This window comes from Pimephales promelas, chromosome 4 (assembly GCF_988280905.1).
Source record: "Pimephales promelas chromosome 4, fPimPro1.hap1.1, whole genome shotgun sequence".
NCBI lineage: Eukaryota > Metazoa > Chordata > Actinopteri > Cypriniformes > Leuciscidae > Pimephales > Pimephales promelas.
The window spans coordinates 6,093,168-6,110,153 of NC_142772.1; the positions used below are offsets into that span (position 1 = coordinate 6,093,168).

The 16,986-nt window shown below is 37.5% G+C and overlaps 1 protein-coding gene across 1 annotated transcript in view; it reads right to left on the reverse strand.

The window, feature by feature from the left end:
- Window positions 1-4,562: 4,562 nt before the first annotated feature.
- Window positions 4,563-16,986, reverse strand: part of ap2b1 (adaptor related protein complex 2 subunit beta 1) — a 54,827-nt gene continuing 42,403 nt past the window's right edge. The window contains exons 21-22 of the mRNA XM_089129885.1: window positions 11,727-11,881; window positions 4,563-5,041 (exon numbers count right to left, since the gene is read on the reverse strand). Coding sequence (XP_088986011.1) covers window positions 4,967-5,041; window positions 11,727-11,881 — 230 coding nt within the window. The 3' untranslated portion in view covers window positions 4,563-4,966. The remainder of the gene's footprint in view (window positions 5,042-11,726; window positions 11,882-16,986) is intronic.

Genomic DNA, 16,986 nt, shown 5'->3' on the forward strand with positions numbered 1-16,986 from the left:
GATTTGTTCATTCTCTTTAACCTTTATTTAACCGACAAAAGTGCAAAGAAAAGATTTTTACAGTTTTCACTGACTAACTTAAGTGTATTTTGTAACAAATTTCGATATTGATGGCTGCAACACACTCCAAAAAGAGACATCTTTACCACTGTCACATCACTTTCACTTTTAATGACACTTTTTAAAGCAATACTAAGTACGATTTTTTGTTGCCTTAAAATAATGTTTTCAAAATCGTTTCAGTGGTTCATTAAGTTGAAACAGGGTCAAAAGTCACTTCTGGATTCGCTTTGCGGTCCTATAGACCCTTTTACGGTTCGTACACAATGATGACGTGGCAACGCATGCGCGCGCATATTGGCAACGGAAGAATGGCGAGAATCAGCAGTGTGTCAAGCTCGGTCAAGCTACGCGAGCGGATTTTTTATTATGTCCTCGCTCCAATCAACACGTTTAATCGCCGCCGGTTCTTCTGAAACGGCCGTGATTCTGTCGGAAATATAAAACTTAAGCCCCTTGGTGGAATATTGATTAGTGCAACCGTAAACGCGACAACCAGACATTTTGAAGCTGCGAAACCGTTTCAATAAACTTTCGGAGTTGCTAACACGTTACAGTCAGTGGGAAACAACACCACTTCCGTTGCCAAAATGCGCGCGCAACTATTTGATCACGTGGGCTGTATATCTGCTAAGCTGCTAACCACGCTATATCTGCTAACCACGCTATGTAAGATTGCCAGATCGGATCGCGTTTCTGTAGTTCTAATGAGACGAAAGAAAACTACAAATTTGACTTGCTTTACGTCAAGCGTTACAATAGTACTTATTTTGTTTTTCTTTGTTTCTGATGTCGCAATACATCATACTTTCATGAAATCATGCAACATACTCTACGTTGTCTGTGGACATTGTTTATTCCAAAGCCGGTGCTGGATAGCGTGTGTGTGACAGTAGGCTGCGGTGGGCTAAATTATTTAGCAGAGCGGTAATGGACAATTCCACTTCCAACCTGTAGGGCGACCGCAGAGGAAAAGTTACATGGGGTTGCTTTAATAATTGTTGATTTTTTGCGAGTGTAATTTTTCCTCAATTTTATCTGATACAAGACATCTGCTCAACAGTCTGCTGTGTTTCATATCATCTGTGATGAGCTCAGGCTCGGAGAACTCAGCGCCATTTCTGTATTGAACAGATGTACAGCTTTCTGTTCACTTTGTGGACTGTTTCAAAAGAGTTTAACTTGGAAATTCGATCAGCTTTTCACTTTTATTTAGCTTTTTTGGTGTGTTGTAGCTATCAAAATGTCTTTATATTTGCAAAACACAATCAAGTTAGTCTGTGGAAACTTTTATAATCTTTTCTGTGCTCTTATGTCAGTTAAATAAATGTTCAAGAAAATTAACAAATCAAAGATTCTTGATTTTATTGCATTTTACAAAATGTCCCAACCTTTTGGGGTTTGTTGTACAATGCAAGTTGTGACAAAACCGCAGGTCAGTACTGTTTGAAGAGAGATGGTTATGGTTAATAATCAATCCCATTTATTGTGCTAATGACTGAGCTTACTCAGGCCATAAAAGTCTACAGATGACGATTACATTTAGTTATGTTTAAACGAGAAGAGTGAACTGAATCCACAAATTACAATAAACATGACGTTAATATTGAGCAAGTGACACAGACACAATCAGTGTTGAGAAAGTTCACTTTCTACCGATTTCTACATGAACTAGTTCAAAGTTCAGTTCACACATTTTAAAATGAACTAGTTCAGTTCATACTTCAAAAAAATGGGTTGTACGAAGTCAAACTTGAGAGAGCGTGCGTTCACAGACACCAGAATGAACGCGTTCACACACAGTAACGTTCATCAGGCAGTAATACAGTGCATTCAGTTCACGTTCGTCCAAAATATGAAAGCGTATCGTCTATATTTGCAAAGCTAATGCTGCCTGAAGGTTTTTGAGCAACACGTCTTTCTGAATGAATCCACAAACTGGTTGAGTGATTCTTTAGTAGGCTCACTCGACTCAATAAGACCCCGTGTCTGAATATGACTCGTCTCTACTATTCACCTTTTTCCTATTAAGCCTAACTACTGCGCTTTAGATTATGGGAGGAACTTAAAGGAGTAGTTCACTTTAAAAAAAAAAAATTGCTGATAATTTTCTCACCCCCATGTCATCCAAGATGTCCACGAGTTTCTTTTTTTAGTCGAAAAGAAGTTAACGTTTTTGATTAAAACATTCCAGGATTTTCTCCATATAATGGACTTCAATGGGAACCAAAAGGTTCAAGGTCCAAATGAGAGATTCAGTGCAGCTTCAAATGGCTTTAAACGACACCAGACGATGAATACGGGTCTTATCTAGCGAAACGGTCGGTCATTTCAAAAATAAACAAAAAAGTTTAAGTTTGATTATAAGCACAAATGCTCGCCTTGCTCTGTTCTGTGATGAGCGTTCGTGACTCTCCTGTTCAAACTCGTTCATCAAAATGAACAAATCTTAATTCGAGTCATGACTCGAAGGGTCCTTGATAAGACCCGTATTCATCGTCTGGTGTCGTTTAAAGTCCTTTGAAGATGCACTGAAACTCTCATTTGGACCTTGAACCGTTTGGTTCCCAATAAAGTCCATTAAATGGAGAAAATCCTGGAATGTTTTCATCAAAAACCTTAATTTCTATTCGACTGAAGAAAGAATGACATGGATATCTTAGATGACATGGGGGTGAGCAAATTATCGGCAAACATTTTTTTTTTAAAGTGAACTATTTTAATCACAGGAAGTTTCACTCAATAAGACTGAAACAAATCATAAGGTTGTTGCACTTCAAATCATCTGTCAGTTTGATTGAATGAGCTGAAAATGTCCTTTGTTTTATTTTCAGAATGTGACTTGCTATGGCAAGAGCTCTTTTCAGTCGCTGCATTCTTTTTTGTATTCCGCTGTAACCGTATGAAAAAAGACAAACGGAGTCACATTTATTAGACGATATATCTCATGAATAATTCACTGAAATGCACTAAGAATCTCTTGTTTTTCTCCCCAAATCTTCACGCCTCTTTCCAGGCTTGTTTTCACACACACGGATGCTTTAAAAATATTTTACGATTTGAAATATTATGTTCCAGTTAATGAACATTTTTGATTATGATGATTACAGTGATTACACAAAATATTTCTGTGGAAATAATACGGCTATTGTGGTAATTTCTTAATGCTTTTACACTTTTAAATGTCCCTTTAATGTTCGATTGTTAAATGTGAGAAAAATCACCTCATTGTTGTAACGTTAGGCCTACCCTGTTTTTGAAAATACTTATTATTGCGTTCATAGAGCGAACCTTTTGCTAATCGTTCTCCCATAATTAACACAAAGTGGTATTTAAACCGTGGATATGACATGAGAAAAAAGTCGGCCTACGTGAAATGAGTCTCCATGTTCGCAGTCCTGAGTAGGAGAAAAATGCTGTCTATGGTAAAAAAAATGCCGGGATGAGCTTTTACTTCTGCTGAGTTTAGCATCCCATGAGGTCATGACTCGTGATGATAACGCCGATTCAATATATCCAGATTGTTTATGTATGTGCGCATGTAAATAATTATGCTCATATAACAATATTCAAAGAATACGAGTAAAAATGCTATACTGAGAAATTCATAATAAAAAACATAACGAATGCATGTTTGGGAGGCCAACACTGCTGACTTTATTTTGATTTACAACTATCCATAAAATAATCCCGGAGAAATTTGATCGGACTTTTTGTTGAACTTGTGCATGTCAGACTTCACATTTCATTACTAGGACGCGCATTGACAGTATAAATCATAATCCTTAAAACTCACATTTGCACATATAAAGGTTAATGTATTAATATTTCACCTTCTTATACAAGTGTTCTACTGGCAGATGTTTATTGGACACTGCTTACATGCAGGTTCACAGGCACATTAGCAACTATGGCAACAAAAAAGGTTCACATTTAGTCACCAGCACCACCATGAAGACTAATAAAGTTTCGGGGACACACACACACACACACACTCAACTCTACTTAACAGTCCAAACGTGATTCATCCTTGTATCGCTGAGTCTACGTTATTTAAATTTTTTTTTATTGCATCCATATGTTAGTGTATTATTCGTAAACCAAAGCTGAGCGAAGTTGTAGATATAATAATGTTGAACAGATATTTCGAACACTCCAAAAACTACCGCACAAAACCGACTCACTTTCACAAGCACAATACATCACATATGGATGGATTCAGTCTGGGAATTAATATCAGATGACCCACTTATACAAGATTGATAGAAAAGTCTTTTTGTATCACGTTAAGTCGTCTCATAGCAGTTTCACTGATATAAGACATTGATGGAGTGTCGTCATGTTCAGCAGTGGTTAAGCTGAACGAGATAGTCAAAACATTAAAAGGAATGTGACGTTTTATGTTGGTCAAAGCATGCAAGGCTAATAGATAGCTGGCAATGTTGTACAATCGCATGAAGTAGCAAATCAGAGAACGCATGATGTATATCAAAAACATACTATTTCAGGAGATAAAGTGATTTTATGTGGTTAGGTTACCATTAAAACTTTAACTTTCATAACTTGCGTCAGTTTAAAGATTTGACACGTATACTCTTGCCTTCTTCGCAATAAGATGACAAATACAGGGCATGGGAAGGTGAAGTCCTGACGATGCATTCAAACAATTAAAAAATATATAGCGGTGTCCCAAAATTCCCTTCGACACTATCAACAACATCAAGACATTTGGCTAGAACGGATCATGTGTGATTTACGCATAGTGGGCACATACTGGTACCTATAGATGGACTTAAAATAGTGGCAGAAAACATTGGAGAGCTGGATCCTCTGCCACAGAGGTGGTGGTGGCTGGTTGGGGAGGAAAGGACAAATATGTAGAGAGAGAAAAGGACGATAGTGGTGTTCAGTTCTTCAGAGTGGCATCGTACATCTGGTACACATACTGAGACACTTCTGGAGCCCGGCATTTCAGAGACAGCTGAAAGAGAAAGAAAAGCTATTTAGATGTGGACTGCTCTGATAAAAACTGACAAAGTGCTTATTTGGGTACATAGTTATACAGAGTAAAAAACTGGTTAGTTTCATTTTGGAAATGTCACCCCCCTTAACATAAACCACAAGTTTCAACACACCAATGCAACTCAACTAGCCCTCATCCCTTTATTTTGCATATGCCTTGGGTGGGAATAATTTAAATGAAGAATACTGTAACGTTTGTTCCCTTTGTATGTTCGGACGGACAGATAGATATAGTGGTATATACACCACTTGGGATGTATATATGCATTGCAGTACCCTAAAAAGTTTGGGAACATTACAATTTTTCATGTTTTTGAAAGAAGTCGCTTATCCTCATCAAGCCTTCATTTATTTGATCAAAAACAGAAAAAAACAGTCATTTTGTGAAATATTATTACAAGAACTTCAGAAATAATTCTAATATACTGATTTGATACTGATAATTCTAATACGCTGATTTGATACAATAGAATTGTGCTGCTTAATATTTTTTGGAACCTGTGATACTTTTTAATGAAAATCAAAAAAATTATTTCTTAAAAAAAATGTTTTTTTTTTTTTTTCAAAAGATCTATGATCATATAACACTGAAGAGTGGAGTAATGGCTGATAAAAATCCAGCTTTGCATCACAGAAATAAATTATATTTTAAAATATATTAAAACCATTATTTTAAATTGCAATAATATTTCAAAATATTACACTATTTTTTAACAAATACACGCAGCCTTGATGAGCATAAGATACTTCTTTCAAAAATATTCAAAATAGTAATGTTTCCAAAATCTGACCAGTATACGCACGCACACAAACTATGCTATTGACATAATTTGAAGAATTTACATTGACATAAACAGAGAAATGTGCATGAACTCCACAAAAGTCTCCATCATGATTTGAGACAAAACAAAAAAGTATATTGAGCTTCAACAGAAGCAACAACATGTGACCTTCCGTACAAAGAGCCAAATGATCAATGTCAACAGTTACTTACTTGAAATTAGATTTTAAATGCGAGTCTCGGACATTCAGACTCCACTATAAATAATAGTTTCTGTTTTTTTGTAATTGTATTTCAGTATACAATAAAATCCTCCAAGAGGAGGTCAACCAACATTTAAAACAATATGTAATTTCTTTGATAAACAACCCTAAAACAATGGCACAGCAAACATTACAGTCTGTTTTTCTCCTCAGGTGGCCAAAGAACTACTGTATATTCACCCTGACGAGTAAATTTAAATGCGCAAAATAACAAAAATAAAACCGACAATGACTGCTTTGCTCTTTTGGCTCAGCTCAATTCCCACTTCCCTTTAAATGTCACCATCTTCGGATCGACCGAAGATAAATCTGTGACTTTTTCTTCAACTGATTGCACTGAACAATTCTCGGCCCGCCAGGAACATAATCCCTCATACAGGAGGGCTTGTATTGGTTACCTTACTTGAGGAATGTGTTTCCAGAGGTCTTGGCAGACAACGGCACTCCATCACTGGATGTTAGGTCAAACCGAGTTGGCTCGACTAAGTCCGGTTATCATCTGTTTAGATCGGAGCCAGATGCTGCCAGAATACTGAGGGCTTAAGTCTCATTAAAAATCAATTGTCTGCGATCAGGTAGGGTTTCTGATCGCACTGATCCATCCTGCCCTCAGGGAACCTCAGGCAATCAGGCTCAGCAGAGGTGGCTGAACAGATGCCTTCTGAATAATAAAGAGGGCTCTATTGCTAATCAACTGATTAATCTATTTAGCAGCCTCTTAATTTGGCCACCAACTTCCCAAAGGAAATTTACGGAGCCCATGGCAGCTGCAGTCGGGATTGGTTTTTATATGTTTTTGTCCTAAGGACTAAGGTGGGAATGCTTATTCCTCACTTGAAATGGAATCAGAAGTTGAAAATAAAACACTAAATTATTATAACTGTCCAATCAGATGCCATTTTAATTTTTTCCAGCAACCGCCAACAACAAGCACAGGATTGTGTGAAATCAGAGGCAGTGAACGAAACATCTATGCTAGGGTGCGCAACGACTAATTTCATTAAAGTGATAGTTCACTTTGAAATTAATTTTTGATATGTTTTAGCTTACCTCAAGGGCATCCAAGGTTTAGGTGTCTTTGTTTCCACAGTATTTTCAATTTTGACAATTTTAGGTCAAACCGTTCTTGTCTGTCAGTCATATAATGCAGGTTTAGGGGGTCCACCTCAAAGAGCATGCACAGAGAAGTCCAGATTAAACATGATTTAATGACTCGTAAATGAAAGAACACATTGATGGCCTAAGACAAGAAACGAGCGGTTTGTGTGAGAAAACGAACAGTATTTATATCGTTTTTACCTTGTGTAATCACAGTCACGACCAAGTGATCTGAATCAGTTGTGCAATGTCCAACTGAACCGAACTGAATCATGTTCAATGTTCCACCGGAAATGATACGTCATTCAATATTTACACGGAGATTTCGGAAGTTTTACCTTTCACTAAACGTATTTAGATATACCGAAATCGTCTTCCATTGTGATTTCCTGTATATCTAAATATGTTTAGATCTTCACAGTGAAAGGTAAAACTTCCGAAATCTCTGCGTAAATAATGAGTGACGTCGACGCTTCCGGCGAAACGTTGGGCATGGTTCAGTTTGAACATTGCACAACTGATTCAGATCACTTGGACGTGAATGTTATTACACGAGGTAAAAACTTTATAGATACTGTTCGTTTTCTCACACAAACCGCTCGTTTCGTGTCTTAGGCCATCAGTGTGTACTTACATTTACGAGTCATTAAATCATGTTTAATTTGGACTTCTCTGTGCATGCTCTTTGAGGTGGACCCCCTAAACCTGCATTATATGACTGACAGACAAGAACGGTTTGACCGAAAAATGTCAAAATTGAAAATACTGTGGAAACAAAGACACCTACATCTTGGATGCCCTTGAGGTAAGCTTTACCTTTAACGTTTAAACAGAAAATTTGCAACCATCCACCGGAGAAAGTCTGAAATAGATATGAACACTCAAACTCCACACTGAATGATAAACTTATAAACAATGTATATTAAATTTAAATGTATAATTTTTTCCTCTGAAAATATTTATTCCTTACAAGTGCTGTGAAGGAACCGTAAGAAGAGCCAGAACCATTTCTTTACGATTCCTATCCCTACACTACAATTGTGAAATACAGTGCAATACAGTGCTGCCCATCTGCACATTTACACATCACTTCATGCTTAGCAGTCAGTTGTGAAGTTCTGAAGAGGGATTTTCTGTCTAGCTTGTCATAAAGCCAGTTTTATCCCAGTGCTTTGTGTTTAAAGAACGAGCATTAACTGTAGAATGTGATGCTGTAATTTGGCTCAAGCTCACTCATATAATTCTAACAAACCACTGTCAAATGTGCAGCAAGAGCTTATTCATGCTGTCGCCAAGCAAAGGTTCACTGCAGGTGCTCAGCCTGTGTTCTGTGCCTCACTGAGCAAAAGACCATTTCAATTCACAGTTTGGCCGCTGCTGTTTGGCTCCGCATGAATAATATAAAACCTGCAAGTACAAACATCGAACGGATGACGAGCACTAATTGCCATACTTTACATCTCAACTACAAAAACGCAACCAGATTTGATACCCGATGAGAGGTTTGTGAAGAATTTCTGATGTTCACATTTACATTTATTCATTTAGCTGACGCTTTTATCCAAAGCGACTTACAATTGCTATATATGTCAGAGGTCACATGCCTCTGGAGTAACTAGGGGTTAAGTGTCTTGCTCAGGGACACATTGGTGTCTCACAGTGGATTCGAACCCGGGTCTCTCATACCAAAGACATGTGTCTGATCCACTGCGCCATCACCACCCCATGGATACAATGTGTTCATTCCTGCACATAATAAAATTCACCTAAAAGTCTGTTAAGATTCTAGCAGAATGTACAAACTGCCTTTTTTTCCCACACAGTGAAAGTGGATGGAAAGCAGGGACAGCTGCTGTCATCATTAAAAATAAATTATATGAGAAAAGTGAAGCTTGGACATTCTGTTAAATATCTTCTTTTGTGTTTCACGAAAGAAAAAAGGCTGAAACTACAAAAAGGTAAGTTAAGAGTAGGGTAGGCAATGTTTTTAATAAACTCTTTTTGTTATACGGGTTGAAACTCTGTTCAGATCCTGACAGGAATCAATAACAGAAGTTGTCTAAATATGTTCTGTGGAAGTCCCATGAGCAAAAAACGTTTGTTAGATCATTAATTTGGCCCGAATGTCTGCCTGCCTGCCTGTCAACATGTATTTTCAAACCTCGACGCATCACTCTGCAGAAGTCAGGTGGTACAAGTAAGAGCGCTGTAAGTTTATTAATAATTAATATTCTAATGTTATGTGCTTTGAGACATGAGGTATTTTAACACTGTGACACTTTGCAAACTCTACTCTGGCTGTGCATGTTCATGTCTTTTGGAGGAGATGTGGCTAGATTTGAAAGCTATATTTCCCTCTCCAAAACTGCCTACCCTAGCTTTAAAGGAGTAGTTCACTTTTATAAAAACTTTTTATTTACTCACCCCCATGTCATCCAAGATGTCCACGTATTTCTTTCTTCAGTTGAAAAGAAATGAAGGTTTTTGATGAAAACATTCCAGGATTTTTCTCCATATAATGGACTTCAATGGGAACCAAACAGTTCAAGGTCCAAAAGACAGTTTCACTGCAAACTGTTCAAAGGGCTTTAAACGACACCAGGCGATGAATAAGGATCTTATCAAGCGAAACGAGCGCTCATTTATGATCATTAATATCATAAATGATCAAGTAATTTATGATATTTATCATTGTGTTTTTTGAGCAGTCAAAAACCACAAAGTTTAAGTTTTATAAGCTCAAATGGTCGCCTTGCTCTGTTCTGTGATGCGCGTTCGTGACTCTCTTGATCGAACTTGTTCATCAAAATGAACGAATCAAAGATTCATTCATTTTGATGAACAAGTTCGATCAAGAGAGTCACGAACGCGCATCACAGAACAGAGCAAGGCGACCATTTGAGCTTATAAAACTTAAACTTTGTTATTTTTTTTAAATGAGCGATCGTTTCACTTGATAAGACCCTTATTCATCATCATATGGTGTCGTTTAAAGCCCTTTGAACAGTTTGCACTGAAACTGTCTTTTGGACCTTGAACTGTTTGGTTCCCATTGAAGTCCATTGTATGGAGAAAAATCCTGGAATGATTTAATCAAAAACCTTAATTTCATTTCGACTGAAGAAAGAATGACATGGACATCTTGGATGACATGAGGGTGAATAAATTATCAGCAAAAGTTTTTTCAAAAGTGAACTGCTCCTTTAATGATGATTTGAAAAAAGTGTACGAAATTTTTAACTCTTTCCCCACCATTGACGAATTTCTCTTAGTCTTTAACAAAAATGCAATTTTCTAAGCTTTATGTTCGAAATGTGTTTTTTTTTTTTTTAAATGAAACTTACCACATTTAAGTGTTGATAAAAAGAATGAAATGCATTGCTTGCTTTTAATAAATTGACTGTTTACGATACAAAATATTCTGGGGGGGGAGGGGGCATGAATGTTTAATGAATATTATCAAAAATAAATTTAAATGCTGGCGGGGAAATAATTAAATTGTTCATTTTTAAAAATGTATATCTCACTTCACTTTCTAGTTAGAGTTCTCATGTGATAACATCTTACATGACGAAAGTACATGAACAACTATTATTATACTATATATATATATACACTACTATAATCATCATCTGGAAGCAGTTATTGCATTCTGCCACTGAATCTTTTGCGGCAACACATCAAAAGAAATTAGATTTTATCCAAGCTAAGTGTCTCACCAAAGTTGAATGCATTACTCTGTTATCCAGGTGTTTGTCTTAAAAAGTCAATAAATTATTTCAAATGGGTTGTTCTTATAAGCTGCACTCAACTAGCATAGTCTGATTCACAAGTGAATGACTCTTAAGAGCTAGTTCTTTTAATGAATTAGTGCGTGTTCTCTCAGAGGCACACTTTCAAAGAAAAAAAAAAAGTAGACTATAATTTTTCTAAATTTGTTGACTTAATACAAAATCACAGAGGAGAGGGCGGCCACTTATTGAGATTCTGTTTGTCACATATCCAAAGTCGTGCATGTTGCTGTTTGTGAAGATAATTCAGGAATGTTCCCCAGGGCACTGGAGATCCGCGAACCAAAACGGGGATCAATACTCTACCTGTCGACAACAAGCCTTGTCTGAACGCATCATGCTGCTTTTGACCTTCCTGTTCATTTAATGCATTAGGCAAGCAAGTCAAGAAAAAAACACGGCTTTCAGGGTCATGAATTCATCATGTTTTAAAAGCCTGATCTTCAAAGCAGTGAATTACATAATTATGTGCTGAAACCTTGGAGTGGATTGGTGAACAAATAAGTGGATATAAAAATAAGTTAAGTATAGTATTCTGTCAAAGTGAGGGATGAAGGACGTCCTTGAATATGTTCTGGACAATGTCAAAAGCATTTTGTTTGTCAAGGGACAAGATTTATTTTGCTCTTTTGTGTTAAATTGGCAAGCATTCGCAGAGTTGGACTTTGTTTGAATACTCAATTGTTGAATCTTCGTGCTGTGAGTGATTACCGTGTAATTGGGATTGCCAGGTTGTATGCGGAGTTCGGCGAGTATCCAGATCCCGTTAGTGAGTTTGAGCGACTGATACAGCATGTCCTGGCCTTCTACGTTCCTCTTGGCAATGGTGTAGATATTGTTGTTCTGCAGTTTGCCTGACACCGTATCTGCCAATACCAAAGACATATGGTTACCCAACAAATCATTCACAGAAGTCTCTCGACAGACTACAGTTATCAGCAGAAAAAGCAACCATCCATCCAATTTAAAAACCCCATGAAAAGGTCTGATGGACACTTGCATTAAAAATTCCCTAAAAGTAAGGACAAGTATTCCCTATTGAAACAGAAAGAGTACATAGCAATACATATATATTTTTTAAATAACCTATTTGTACCATGGATGGAATCAATAGAGACTCTTTAAAGGGATACTCCACTTTTTTTGGAAATACATTTTACAACTCCCCCAGAGTTAAACAGTTGAGTTTTACCATTTTTGAATCCATTCAGCCGATTTTCTGATATTTAGAAGAATATCAGTAACCAGACAGTTTCTGGTCTCATTGACTTGCATAGTATATTTTTTTCCTAGTATGGAAGTCAGTGAGACCAGAAACTGTCTGTTACTGATATTCTTCTAAATATCAGAAAATCGTCTGAATGGATTCGAAAACGGTAAAACCCAACTGTTTAACTCTGGGGGAGTGGTAAAATGAGCCTATTTCTAAAAAAAAGTGGAGTATCCCTTTAAAAATGTATACATATCAACCAGCTTGTGGTTGGGAAAGTAATTAAGTATGAGCATTAGCACAACCAAAGGCACATAATTAACCGAAATCTGCTACTTGCTTTGTGCTTATTGGACACAAGTGATGTTTGGGAAGTTGACATGTAATTTTACTGTGCTCAAAGAAAAAGACTGTACATCTTTTGTTTGTCACCATTTGGCTGAAAAAAAGGCTTTGTCTACAATCATAAAAATATTTATTCAAACTAAATTTTGAAAACTTGAAATAAAATGAGGATAAATTTGACCAAAACACACACACACACACACACACACATTGGGTGCTACTTGACAATTTAGGTATTACCCTAAAAATGAATAATGTAAAATACAGTTTTCCTGCGATTATTTTTCATTTGTAGTGCGCAGTGTTGGGGAGTAGTTAACTACAAGTAGCGACGCTACTAACTTAACAACATTTTTCAGTAGCTTGGTAGTAGCTCAGTTGCTTTTTAAACAGTGTAGCTTTTCCAGTAGCTAACTACTTTTTGCAGCAAGTAGCGGTGTAGCGCGAGCAAAAGCTACATTGCGTTTGTCGAGCCTGCGCGAATCAGCGCGATGCAAGGATATTCTTGTTAGTTTACAAACTATTTTTTTGCCAATACCGCCACCTGTTGATTAATCACACATCTTGCGGCTAATGGTTCACTGACGTATAGAAGTGGGTTGACACACCCAGATTACGATTATATAGCAAGACGTGACGGCAGATTTGTAGGATTTAGAAACAACTAACGTTAATTACCCATGGCCTTATTTGTCCAAGTTCAATCGGCATTTTTGAGAAAATGTTCTACATGCAATTTACGTTGGATGTATATTTTGTTCTTTCAATGTTGTCGGCTATTTGTTGCAATTTTGCGCTTTTGACAAACAGTCTGAGATATTTGAGTGTTGTGTGTAATAAAACAATACTCTTTGAAATCATAATTGTATTGAATCGTTTTAAACACTAAATATTTTACTTAAAACATTCCTCAGACACTTATTCAGTTATTTATAATATACGTTGTTCAAAAAGCAAAAGTAGTTTCAATGTAGCTAGCTACTTTTTGATAGTAACTTACAGTAGCTAACTAGTTTTCCAAAAGGGAAGCTTGACTGTAGTTTAACTACTTTAACTTACGAGTAGCTTGTAGCTTGTCAAACTACAGTTTCAGAGTAGCTTCCCGAACACTGGTAGTGCGGTAATTTTTATTTCCATTTTTCATAAAAAAAATGTATTCAGTCCTGCCGTGTTACAGAAATTCAGAGATTTTCCGCTTAAATATTATGAAATATTACAGAATACTTCATATTCCAAATACTTCACATACAAAACCATTGGCGATTAAAAGTGGTGAAAAAATGATTAGATAATTTAACTAAGATATACAATATGTACAAAGCTTCAACTCTTCATGTAAGTTTTTCTTTACTATTTTTTATTTCATCATACCATTTTACCATGATCAACAATACGGTGATAATACGAGCAAGAAGGGACCTTCTCATTCAGTAAGATATTTCACAGGACAAAACCTTTTACGATCAAATAAAAAAATAACAATAATTAATTAAAAAAAAGACAAAAGTATTTTGAGCACACCAACAAATCAATAAAAGAAACAAATACTGTAAGATAACAGAGACTAACCCCCAAAACATTCATTTAGTAAACATGTTAACAAGATCCTCTTTCTAACATTAGAAACTAATCTACTGCATGCAGAATAATGTCTTAACAGCAGATTAATTGACACATCATACTATGACCCTGAGTGAAGCTGTTCTGGAATCAGACACTACAGAGCCATATCACTGCACTGTGAGCGCATTGGAGAGCGTGGAACGAGAGAGAGGAAATGATGAAACCCCTGGCAACAGAGATGGATAAGCGCTGAAAGACAAGGACGGGCCGCAAACAATGTAAGAGAGCAAAGTAGAGGGCCACAATAAAACCCAATCGAGTGTTTTAAGAGGGAGAAAGATGGATTGGGGAAATAAAAAGCCAGAAGGGTGATGGGCAAGGAAGATTAAAAACATTTATACACAGACAGAGGGAGGTCTGAGGACAGAGTCAGTCAGCGGTTATATAAGCCACAGAATCAGGTGATGACAGCTGGTGTTACCAACATGTGGAGTGTGCTGTGACTCACTCCAGTTCACACCGACTGACTGCACACACTACGGCTGTCAATCACGCGAGTCTGCTTTCACAATGCACAGCGAGGAGACAGGGTGAGGAGGGACACACACAACGTAATATGTAAGGAATAATAGATGACGGGCTGTTGAATTATTAGAAAAATAATGCAGCCACGCCTTAAAACATTGTTCAGATGATGCATTTCAAGACGTTTGTGAGGTTTTGGTCCTTAAAACGGTCTTGTGTGTAGGACTAATTTCTTGCGCATCTAATCCCAAGCCTCCGTTGCTAATTCCAAAATGTAATTTTAGAGCTAATAATGGAGACTTGAGTCACTGATAGCAGAGTGTAGTTATTAGGGAGAGATTGAGAAAGCATGTGTGAATTACCTCAGTCTGTGCGTCTCTCGACAGTGATCGCCACCAGCGGCTAGCGAAACTACGTTTATCTGCACCTCGCTAGTGAGAACCGCGTAGCTTTTAAGTTGTTAAACTATTTTACTGATAAAAAACGTCAGAGCAGAGCTGACAACACGTTTCTGTGCGAGTGTGTGTCTGTACTGTATGCGTGTTCGTTTGAGTGAAATAATTGATAATAGATAATAATTGATTACGGGCTGTTGAATTATTAGAAAAATAACGCAGCCACAATGTTTATACTAGGGTTACCAAGCCTTAAAACATTGTTCAGATGATGCATTTCAAAATGTTTGTCAGGTTTTTGTCCTTAAAACGGTCTTGTGTGTAGGACTAATTTCTTGCGCATCTAATCCCAAGTCTCTGTTGCTAATTCCAAAATGTAATTTTAGAGCTAATAATGGAGACTTGAGTCACTGATAGCAGAGTTATAGCTTAATTACCTCAGTCTGTGCGTCTCTCAACAGTGATCGCCACCAGCGTCTAGCGAAACTAATTGTTTTGCAAACAATTGCAAAAAACTTGTAATACATTTTTTGTTTGTCTTGATGTAAGTAATCAACTCGGTGATTTTTATGATGATATCTAAAGGTTAAACTTTTTACCCTTTTCAAAATGCGTATGAATGGGATATACAGGGGTTGGACAAAAAAACTGAAACACCTGGTTTTACTACACAATAATTTGTTAGAATGGTGAGGGCCTCATTTTGCATCCAAATCCAGCACCAATTGACAGATAGAAGTCCTTCACAGTGACCAGAGGGATTATGAGCCGTTCCTCTTCCAGAACAGTGTCCAGGTCACTATATGATGCTGGTGGACTCGCTCCTCCAAAACATCTCAATAATATTTAGATCTGGTGACTGTCAGACCATGGGAGATGTTCAACGTCACTTTCATCTTCATCAAACCCTTCTGTCACAAGTCTTGCTGTGTGTGTTGGTGCATGATCATGAGCATCAGGTGCTCATGATCCTCCAGAAGGGTTTGGTAGTCCTCGGCAGTGTCGTGTCCATCAAATACAATCAGGATTGTCATGATATTGGAGCTCAAACCATCACTGATCCACCCGTGCTTCACTCTGAAGATTGGCCGCCAGGCATATAGATGTGAAACCTCCAACATTGGCCAGTGTTTCAGTTTCATTGTCCAACCCCTGTATTTGGGTCTTTTTCTAAACTTTTCCCTAATGGGATTCTTCAGGGCTTTTTTTCCTTACTCAGGACATATTGAGGATACAAAATCAGTTGAGTTTGCTTCTGTTGCAATTTGTTCAAGGTTGACCCCCATTTTGGCTTAAAATGACTGGACTATAAGTGCACTAGTGGGTTTCATGGGAGGGGTGAGATAGCTACTAGGGTGCTCTCAAGGCTAGGTGCTTGGTCCACTTCTCTTCTCCATCTACATGTCATCACTAAGATCTGTCATTCAGAAACATCGGTTTTCCTATCACTGTTATGCTGACGACACACAACTCAGCCTCTCATTCCAGTCAGATGATCTCATCTCAGCCTGTCTGACAGACATTTCCTGCTGAATGAAGGACCACCACCTTCAACTCAAACTTACAAAGACAGAGCTGCTTGTAGTCTCGGCCAACCCAGCACTTCATCACACAACTTCTCCATTCAGCTAGGTCCGTTAACCATAGCTCTATCCAGGACAGCCAGGAACCTTGAAGTTGTGATTGATGATCAGTTAAGGTTCGCAGACCACATTGCTAGAACTGAAGAGGATCAGGCCCTTCCCTATTGCAGTATGCTACACAACTCCTTGTTCAAGCCCTTATTCTGTCCATACTCGACTATTGTAACGCTCTCTTGGCAGGCCTTCCAGCTTGCACTGTCAAAACTGATCCAGAATGCTGCAGGAAGAGTGGTCTTTAACAAGCCGAAAAGAGCAAAGACATTTAAATGCACAGGTAATTGGTAATGCAG